Here is an 11,034-nt window from a genome sequence, read left to right on the forward strand (position 1 = left end):
CACACACACACACACACACACACACACAAACACACTAACCTGAGAGATCTGACTCTGAATGGTCTCTGCTTCATTTTGCTGATAGTTGACAAATTCCCAAAAAGTGTAGTTCTGCTCCTCCACTAATGGAAATATATCACATATCATATTCCTCATATTTTGATTGCATACAAAATGCTCAACTTCCATTGCCTTAGTAATTTTTTAATGGGAACTTACTTTGTATGAAGTTCCTGACTAGTTTGTCCAGGTCACTTTCCTTCGTCTCTGTGAGGATCTTTTTGATAGCATCCACAAAATCTTCCAGCCCAAATTCCTTAGACTCTAGTTGCTTGAGCTTCACTAAGGGGACAGATGTGAAACTGAAGTGAAACTCATACACCACAAGGTCCTTACTATCGTATTATCCAATGGGCGAATCTTGCACAAGAGTTGCTGTATCTAAGAAATTACAAACAGCCCTTTTTTGTGGAAAATTTGTCTCAGGTTACATAACTTCCCACCTCGACTTGTATTGATAAAACGTCTTATCCAGTTTACTACGTACCGACTTACAGTATAGGCTAGCGGAAAGGCATCAAAAATCTTGAGATACCCCTACCGGAGGTAGAACAAAGTGTAACAACAATTTTCTTATTCTCCTCAATGCATCAAAATCTTCACAGTCTGTTTATTCACACCTATAGAGTAACCCCTGCCCACTCTCACACCAGATTTAGGATCAATCAGAATTTGCAGTTTAGGTGTATGAGCTCCCATTTGGCCTGGCTTTATTATGCACTTCTTTTATGTATGGGATGTGTCACAATAACTGTCAGTTTAACCACTTTTGCATTAATATACTGTATATTTTTAAGAAGTTCATGTGTGGGAGACCTAAGAAAATAAGACAAATGTTGTGCTTTGTTCTATCTAAAAAAACTCTCGCTAAAAACTAAAGCACTTTTAGGGATCTTCACTCTAGCCTCTTACTAAAGGCATGTATTATTTAAAATGGCACATTGTTTTAAAAATGATACATTATAATGCATAAACCGGTGCCAAAAAAGCTTAGAAAGACTGAAATCACATAAGCATATATAGTTAGGTTATACCACAGTAATATTGTAATATAAAATGTAAACAATTCATTGGATGTGTGTGTTCAAAAATGTGCACTCACACAAAAATAAAAAGATAGCAATAGAAAAACCTTCTCGTTTTGTCCTTTGTCAAGCAGTAACATCTTTTCAACACAAGGTGTCACTAGTTCATTTGATTAGATGTCAACACATTTGGATTGTAAACACTGACCTGCAGTGATAGTGGTCTGTTGTGTTAAACAGTCTGTGCTACAGGACTAAAAAAATCTCAAAATACTGTTGAATATCAGAGCTATAATGATGAAGCTTATAATGACCTGTGGAAAACGCTGTCAAGAACTGTCCACAAGAAACAGGAGAAAGCACGACTGCTGCTACTTGCTGAGTAGCTTTGGTTTGTGTTCAGAGCATGAGATTTATAGTCACCTTTGTTGTGGTCTGTGTCCTGGTTGTTGCGTGCAATAGCCTTAATACCTAGGAAAACCTCAAATTTGCAGTAATGAGACATTCCTCGATTCAACTTGCTCCTCTCTTGGATGTACTGAGCCACATCTTTAGCATTCTGGTCCACCAGCATCCTCTGTTTTTCATGGCTCTTCACACTAGGTGTAGCCATAAACATAAAACAAATTGGACAGTTATACATAGTGGACGTACTTTATCTTCATAAAGCTAGGATGTTACCTTTTTTTGGTAAAAACTAAGCAGACATATGCAAGTGTGCCTCAATGGTATAACTTTAGCAAATGAAGTCTGCTCTGATGCATGTGTTGTTTGTTATCGCTTAATGATGTCCCTCTATTAGACATTAAGTAATGTAAGTAAGGTTGACAATCTCAGTTAGCATAGCATGCTCAGCTGAATGAGCAACTGCTTTTTTGTAAGCATGTAATTCCCTGTCAAAACAAATACATCTTCCTTGTGTGCAATCTCAAATACCACAATTATTATTATTATTATTATTATTTAACTTTTCACCATTCCAAATCCTTAATTATGTGAATTATGTAAATAATGTATAATAACATTCCTTTATGTAAATACCGTACGTATCCAATTCCTTATATTTCTTTATTTCTTGTATTTCTACTCTATTTATAATATTGTGCAACTACAACACAGAGTTTCCCTTCGGGGATCAATAAAGTATTTCTGATTCTGATTCTGATTCTGATTCTGTGCCTGGTGAGTAAACATATAAATGTGTACTCAAACCTAAAGATTGTGCACAGTCAGTCACAATAAATATAACTAGACTTAGAGAGAGAACGGTTTACCTGGCATTGAAGGCTTCAGTGCACTTCGTCATGAGATTACAAATATCCTTGCGAATTGCATGCAGCTTCTGGATGAGATAATACAGTTAACTGTCAACATTCTTCACTCACCCAAACCCACATCAAAACATTCCACTATCAACAGCCAAGTTTTGTCTGGCACTATTCCCAAAAATCTCCAACTTTGTGAATGGTGTTAAATCTTCGGTTGTAAAGTGATTTTATTAAATCTAATAAAAAGAATTCTGTTATTTCAACAAGATCTAAAAGTAAGAGGGATGGAAGCATCAATCTGAAATATCAATCTAATTAATAGATCAATCAATTTACTGTATGTGTAAAAGTCCGGTGAAATAATATAAAAATTCAATTGTAAGTTTAATCTGTCTGCTCCTTCAATGGATGCATTTAAAAAAGTGTTTCAAATAAATGTTTATGTGTATGATGGGGGGGCAGTCAGTGTCCTTATTTAGGATTCTAGTGGACTGAGGGTAGAAGCTCCTCCTGATCCTCTCAGTGCTGGCTTGGTGTATCCGGTACCCTATTTCCAACCTCAACATGGAGAAAGGGCCGTTATCCGGGTTAAGCCGTTTGCATATTTAATGACTCTCCTAGCCTTATTCTTACAGTGCTTGTAAATGTCCTTTAGGCAGGGAAGGGCACCATCTATTGTACGTTCAGCCTAACAAAACTACTCTTTTGCAGGGCCTCTTGCGGTCCTGTTCGGTGCCATTTCCATACCAGGCAGTGATGTTTCCCGTCAGGACGCTCTCAATAAGGCAGGAAGAAATTCCTCAGTATGTGAGGGGATACCTGGAATTTCCTCAGGCGTATGAGGTAGGCAGTCTATGCCTTGCCTTTCTCACCACTGAGTCAGAATGGAGCACCAAGGTCAGACCCTCAGTGATGTGGGCACCAAGATACTTAAAGTCCACTATCATCTCTATTGTCTTGCTGACATTCATGGGTAGGTTTATTCAAGAACTCATTGATGTTAACTGAATGTACCTTTTCCAGCCGAGTTTGAACATGTAGGAACTGTTTCTTCTCAACCTGCAGTATCTTGAGCTCCTCCCTCAACTTGATATTCCTGGTCATTGTAGTATTGAAGCATTTGCGACCCTAGAATAGAAACATACCTACATTTTTTGTGTTTACTAGTAGTAGTTAGACTTAGTCTAACAAAAATTATAATAATTAAAAATAATTAATATCTGTGTACCACTAACCCTGTACAGTTTGTTTTCTATTAAGCAGATGTTTTTTAGTAAGTTGCTCTTATCAGATTTCCTACTGTGATGTGTAGTTCCCCCACCAGTCTTCTGTCCTGCCAACTTCCTCTCCCATATTAAAATCTGAAAACAAAAGCACACAAGTAGGGTCAACTGTGTTAAGAAAAGCAATAGCAATTCACTGTACTGCATTCTGTGAATGGTTTATGGGAAAACACACTTCACCTGCTCTTTCAAAGATGCCACTTTGCCTTTTTCTGCTTCCAGCTCTTCATCTATCCCGTCTCCACAGGCCAACTTGGAAGTAAGGTCTTGAACAACACAAGTATCAGTCCAACGAGTAGAACAACTCTGAGAGGCTTTGAGACTGAGTAAAAGCTCTTCACGTTCATCCTGGAGCCTCTGGATCTCCCGTCTGATTACACAGATGCACAAACACATAAATACACACATTTGGACCAAACATGTGAAAATTACAGAGGAAATTAGGTGTTATGCCTCCAACAAACATGAAAACATAGAACAGAGGCCTTTAAAAGTCACATAAGTCTAATTATGTTGAGTATTAGTTGTTGTTTTTTCTTCTCCCTACTCTTACTACCTAGAATCTAAAAGACATCCTAGACTGGCATTGTTTGATAAAAAAGATGCTTCCGATTTGGGTTTCAATCTGGCCCAGAATTTATGTCCCTTTCAATCTAATCTATAGTTATGATTTATTCAATTACTAAAAACACACCGAATTTAATAATGATGGAATTTAGCATGGACTTATAACATTATTGAATCGCTGTAAAATGTCCCTGGAGCTGACAAGAATTGGTAGATAAAGAAGGCCACTTACTTGTCTCTGAAGATGAGGCCTTGGATTTTCTCAGTGTATGCCCGCTTGGCCCCCTCTGATCTAAGATGATGCAGCTGCAGTTTGTTCAGGTCGGTTTCCGCTGCATTAAAAATAAGTCTCATCTCAAAACTAACGTAAACGTTATTTTTTAATGAATTAGCGTTATGTAAGTTCTATTAGTGGTGTGAGAGATACCTAACGCTAACAGTTGGCTAGTCAGATAATAATTTGCTTAAATTACAAAAAGTAAATTAAGCAAATTATTAATATGTAAAACATAGCACTAGCGTAGCTAGCTAAATAATGGCATTAACAGTTACTTACAAAAATCGAGACTCCTGACAGCAGATGATCGACGACTCATATTGAATTATGTTATGATCCGCCTTGAGTGTGATGATAACAACGCTTAAATTAACAGATTGTTAACTTCTTGAACATGGTGACAGTTAAGTTAGCTATAGAGTGAAAATGACAAGTAATGTTTGGGAACTAGCTAAATTGTAATAAACGTTAGCCTACTTATTGGTTGTTGGCCACAAATAAGAAATCTGCATTAGCTAACGTTAGTGTTAAATGGTATCTAAGCAACTAGCGTCAGTTACGTTAGCTATAAAGTGAAAATGACAAGTAATGTTAGGGAACTAGCGTTAGCTAAATTGTAATAAACGTTAGCCTACTTATTGGTTGTTAGCCACAAATAAGAAATCTGCATTAGCTAACGTTAGTGTTAAATGGTATTTAAGAAACTAGCGTCAGCTAGCTACTGTTGTTGTAGTCAACATTAGCTAGCCAAACTGAGATAACGTTAGCTAGCAATCGTTAATTTATAATAACTAACCGAATTAGCTAGCATTGTTTAGTTAGCTGGCTTAAGTGGTTTAGGTTAGGTTAGCTACTGTAACAGGAGGAAAAAATGTTAAAAAGAAGTTCGAGCGATTTAGAGAGAAATCAAGATTTATCAAGATAATGATTATTTGCCGTCTATGTTGGGTAGTTAGCTAGCTAAGTAAACTATACCAACTTTAATTAGCTAACATAGATAGCTAGCTAGCTAGCTAGCTAGGTTGTTTTTTTTTAACGTTAGCGTTAGCTAGGTCATGGGTGCAGCTAACAAGTAACGTAGTTACGACCAGGCTGTCTGATTGGTCAACTAGCTATTTAGAACATTCTTGTCAACACTTCTTTAGCTGTCTATGGGTCATTGTAAATTTGAATCAAAAAAAGTTTTAGATTCAGTTTATATGTTTGTAGTCCTGAAAATAAATCACGTACCACAGTAAAAACACACAGACACACAGCTCTCCAGTACATTTATATAAAGTATTTTATAGGAATAAATGAGTTAGTCTTATTAAGGTTTTAATGTTTGCAGCTATTGGAAATGTTTTGATCAAAGCAGCTGTTCCAGTGACAGTTCACGGCGCTATGCTACATAGACATATAAGTTATACCTAACGGTACTTAGCATAACATACATAGCTATATAACGTTACAAGCTGTCCAAACAGTCACAGCCTTTACTTTGAAACTCATCTAGCTAACGTTACAAATAAAATGGCTGAGGCAGTTAACGTTAGCTAGGCTAGTTATCAGAGACAAAATAAATTAAATACAATAAAATAAATGAATGAAATTAATAATAAATATACCATTTCGTAGCTAGGATTACCAAGTATCACAATTATGATGTGAGTTTAACAGAAATTAGCACCGGCAGTAGATCAAATAGCCACATGAATGACTTTATTGACCACTGATCAGGGACACTTAGCTAACAGGTAGTCACAGATGATGGTGCTTATGGCTATTATTGCTCAGGTGGGCTTCAGTTACAAATAGCCTATTGAGCTTTTTTTCTTTTTTTTTACTAAAAGCATTTAAGTTGCCACCCATTTGGAGACTGGAGTGCAGGTCTAAAGTTGCTGAAGCAGATGATGCCTGCAGTATATATCTTTCCAGAAGCATCTGTTGCTTATTGTTTTTGCCATCAGTTTTATTGTAATACAGCGTGAAGAAGTTAAGTAAAGCTGAACAGGTAATTATTGTTCACACAGTTCTCTAAATTCTGTATTACTTACATTGCACCACACTCAGGTAACAGCTCTACTATTTTATCAGGAAATCACATTCCATCATGCAGGGAGGTGTCCTTAATTACCCTCAGAACACATTTAATGTCAACAACAGCACATCATCCTTGGACCTTGCAACACATCCAGTATGACTAATTCTGGAGTGTGTCCCAGAGTCCATACTGCCAGATGGATCATGCTGTGTTGATAGTTGGACTGACACAGTTATAAGACTACTGTGAAAGAAGGGTGTGTAAGTAAATCTGACGAAATAATTGAATCACAGTAAAACTTTGACCTGCTGCCAGGATGGGATTACAACAGTGGTGTGCAAAGGCACTCCTTCGGGCAAAGCTTCATTTTCCATTTGATGTAATCTGATTGGTAATTCTTTGAGCGGTTTTTAAATAAACCACACGCATATAGTTTAATATAATTAATTCTGTCTAAAAGTTCCCTTTTTTAGAGTAATAAAGATGAACCTGGAGGAGTTCTTTCATCTTGTTTCTACGAAGATGTTTGGTCCTCACAAGTACAGATCAGACACTTACACACACACACACACACACACACACACACACACACAATATGCCAGATAAACTGGCGTCGTGCTCTTGGAAACAAGTTTGCAAACTGAGTCAGCAGCTGCATTTTTGAATGACTCAACCAGTCCACCACAGAGCCCTTTCGTTTCTCAGAGCCCTACCCTCAACCCTCTCTCACACACAGGCACATACTGCCTATGTTTAAGCAGTGCCTTACCTCACCACAGCATCACTTACTCCCACTTTACTATGATGCAGCTGAAGCAACTAAAACATAATAGTATTGGGAAGGTTATATAAAGATTTATTTTCTGTTTTATTTCATATGCTGTATCTGAATCTTTTTTCTCACCATATCTTTAATTTCACTTTTTAGCTAGAAGATCTATTTTTCCCAAGAATGATTTCTGGTGGCATGCTGTGGCCAGTGATATGGATTCTGCAGAGCTGATAATCTTATGATCCCCTGAGTCATTCACTGCATGAATCAGTCATGTTGCCAGGAAGAGCCTCCTACATCTGCTTCGACTTTTCTCGGACACTCTACTTGCTTTCATGCAGTAATATCTGCTGGAGGGCTGTTACAATGTCACACTGCGTTATTATCCATTACAAGACAGGCATCTTTGAACAAGGAAGTGGAGGAGGAAAGCAGAGAGGGGAGCAGTAAACTGTAAAACATGGTTTAGTCAGGATCCCCCCACCCGCACGGTAAATATTCAGTAGTCCAATAACAATATTATTTGACTATTTTCTGTTCCCCTTCTGAAAGGTGACCTTGTATGTCATGTGGTGACTCAGAAAAGACTGACCAGATAGAGCAGATATTGACAGTCGTTCTGTCACATCTGTTTACCCAGAATGAAAAACACTCGTAGAAGGACTTTGAATTGTATCTGTTGTGGGACAGGGAGCCAGTAGAGGTTCTGGAGGACAGGGATGCTGTGTCACATGAGCGTGAATGAGTGAGCTGATGAGCAGCAGAATTCTGCTTAATTCAGTTTATTTAGGACTTTGAATAATGTACCATAAATAATGAAATTGCATTAGTCAATTCTGGATGTGATGAAGGCATGGCTCAATGTTTTGGGAGCAGAGGAGAGTGATGGGTGGAGACAAGCTATATTCTTTAGGTTAAAAAAGGGGGGGTTCTGGTGATTTGATTGATGTGTTCAAAGGAGAAGTTGCTGTGGAAAAGAAGAGAGAGTGGAGTTATTGATGGTGAGGAAAAAGTTGTTGTAAAAGTCAAATCGCTTGCCCATATACAGTTTCTTTGTATTAAAGTGAAAAGATTTTATTCTCCCTCCATCCTCACTCATTTCAACTGAAACTCTTAATGAACTTGAGATCAACTTCACAAGGCTGCGGAAGGCCTCCCACTGGGCCTGCAGACTCTCTGCCCACATTGAAGCCTGGAAACTCGGGTAGGGAAGCTGCCCAGGCCTCCAGTGCTGTAGCATCATCAGCATAGAATTGCTCTTTTCATGGTCGAGTCTGTGCCTTTCATTGAAGCTGTCCCCATGAAATCAGATGTCACAGAGTTTAAATCACTTTAATCCTTGCCACTTCCTCTCACTGACCCTGTTTTGTCTCTCTTTCGGTACCCGTGGGGGGGGGAAGTATTTTGCTTTTCTATCTTTTATAGGGACAGCACCACTACACATAAAGCTTTGTGTTTGTATATGTGTGTTTTCCACCTCTGATCCATTGATTTGCTTGTAGCTACATTTTATTCACAGGAAACATAAGAGGCCTATAATGCTATTTGTATAATTTGTATCAATCAGTTGGCATCAGAATAAATTCCACAGAAAGGGTTTACTTTTGGAGATTAGTGCAGTTCCTGAGATACACAACAATCAAAGGCAGCACAAACATCACTCTTCAGCCATCCTCCTTTTCCTCCTGGTGGCTGTTGGTTCTTTGATAACTGAGCCGTCTCCTCACAGGATGAGGTCAAAGGCTGTGATGCAAAGCCCACTCAGACATTTGAGGAGCCAGATTCTTCCTTGACGCCTCCGACTTGCCAGACCCAACCATCAGATCCATTAAATTTAAAAACGATTAAAGGAATGTTGTGTTATTCAAATCCCACACAGCTCTGCAGACAGCAGCGATAAAGTCTGAATGAAGGGTACTTATTCAAAACGTAATCATAACTTTTCTTTCTATTTATCCCTCATTTCAAAAACCAATTCACAAAAAATGTGTAGACCATACTTTCTGGCAGTCTGCTATGAAATAAAACATCAAACATGACTGTTACATGTCAGGCTGAAGGAAGTGGTGGGCGGTAACAAAGAGGTGGAATTATACAGTATTTTTTCATAAGAATTTCACTCTGGTTTTACACATTGACAACGTCATTCCAGAGTTCAATGGAAATGCCAATTGCTTCAGCTCTGATGCCCTATTACAGAGTTTACTCATATACTCAAAAACACATTTAATGGATACAAATTATCACTTCTTACACATGTAGAAGCTATAACTGAGGCATTTTGACCTAATCATCTATTTTAAATGTTTACACTTAATAAGAATTACTGTGATACAAGCTGAATCAATGTTAGAGGTTGTAATAAATAAAACTAGTTCAACCTCTATCATTGATTCACAGGAACAACAATTAAAAGGAGTGTAAAACTCATACATAAGACCAGTTGACCATGACGTTGAAAACAGCAGTAGACTTGTCTGTCTGCAGTCTGTAACAGGGCTCTAATTACTATTACATGTTTGTACACAGCTGGTTCCTCTATAAGAGAATTCCCTGTGTCACCATGTCAGCACATCAACCTACACAAATGTATTTACCATGGAACATGTATGTTAACACCTACTTACTTCATTTCCTATTCCAGCTTGAGACACTGTTAAATAAGTAGTGGGCAGACATTTATCTTCTGAGATATTTCTCATTTCGGGGCATATCTGCTTTTCACTGATCTGCTCTACCAATTCAGTTTGATAGTTCCGAAATTATTATTGCTGTTTTTTTTTTTTAAACCTTTACTAACTATTGATTTCCTGATTTAACCTTGATGTTTTGAAAACGTCAACAGGGCCTCCATTTCATTGTGTTTTTGTTTTTTTTAACAATGTGTTTATTGAATTTTGATTATACAAAATTCTGTCCAGCTTTGATGATCAATCTTTTTGCAGCAGCACGAGGGAGTTCCTTCAGAGCAATCCATCACATCTTTGAAAAAAGCAAAAGAAGGAGGGGGGTTTCAGATGTGGGAGGTGGGCTTCTGACTGCACTGACAGCTGTGAGGGACGGAGGTCTCTCAGAGCAGGAAATGACTTGACCTCCCCTGTGGGAGACTGGCCCACCCCGACAACAACACCCACAGCTTTGAGCATCCTGTGGGTCGTAACAAACGCCCACATAGAGAAAATCTGCTTGTCCAGGCGGCAAAAATTTGGATGGTAGTGTGTCACCACTGTCAACAAAACAGAACAAATCACTACGACCTTTAAAGGGATTGAGAGTATTAAGATGTACCATTCCGCCATTCCTCTTCAAAGACAAAGCCTAACGTGTGTTTGTTGCCGCGTGACAACTGACAGCAGACTCACTTATTAATGTCACACTGGAATCACATGTCATACAAGTTACTTTATTGGCCAACAGGAAGTTGATCAAACAGCTTATTTGCTAAAAAGTATGAGTATCCCTGTAAGCAAACAAATGACGCTAGAAGGAGAGAGACAGTCAACGATTGCAACACTAGAAGCACATTACATGTGGTTTATTTATTTTGTGGGTTTGTGATTTACTGTAAGCATATAGATATAAGGCACTCCTTAATCCATATATATATATATATATATATATATATATATGTATAACAAAAATGATAAATTCATGAGCTGAACTCAAAGAGCTAAGACTTTTTCTATGGATGCAAAAGGATTTTTCTCTCAAATATTGTTCACAAAACTGTCTAAATCTGTGTTAGTGAGCGCTTCTCCT

The 11,034-nt window shown here is 38.0% G+C and overlaps 1 protein-coding gene across 2 annotated transcripts in view; it reads right to left on the reverse strand.

Annotated features, from left to right (window-relative positions):
* Positions 1-5,541, reverse strand: part of LOC116693054 (coiled-coil domain-containing protein 114) — an 8,089-nt gene extending 2,548 nt beyond the window's left edge. The window contains exons 1-10 of one of the 2 annotated variants that reach the window (XM_032521729.1): positions 5,116-5,541; positions 4,760-4,821; positions 4,436-4,535; positions 3,817-4,006; positions 3,589-3,714; positions 3,368-3,481; positions 2,360-2,427; positions 1,509-1,684; positions 220-342; positions 40-122 (exon numbers count right to left, since the gene is read on the reverse strand). In XM_032521729.1, the coding sequence (XP_032377620.1) occupies positions 40-122; positions 220-342; positions 1,509-1,684; positions 2,360-2,427; positions 3,368-3,481; positions 3,589-3,714; positions 3,817-4,006; positions 4,436-4,535; positions 4,760-4,799 (1,020 nt within the window). In that variant the 5' untranslated portion in view covers positions 4,800-4,821; positions 5,116-5,541. Of the gene's footprint in view, positions 1-39; positions 123-219; positions 343-1,508; positions 1,685-2,359; positions 2,428-3,367; positions 3,482-3,588; positions 3,715-3,816; positions 4,007-4,435; positions 4,536-4,759; positions 4,822-4,957 lie in introns of both variants that reach the window. The other variant, XM_032521728.1, reaches the window with a different exon arrangement.
* Positions 5,542-11,034: the final 5,493 nt, after the last annotated feature.

Source organism: Etheostoma spectabile, chromosome 7 (genome assembly GCF_008692095.1).
Source record: "Etheostoma spectabile isolate EspeVRDwgs_2016 chromosome 7, UIUC_Espe_1.0, whole genome shotgun sequence".
Lineage (NCBI taxonomy): Eukaryota > Metazoa > Chordata > Actinopteri > Perciformes > Percidae > Etheostoma > Etheostoma spectabile.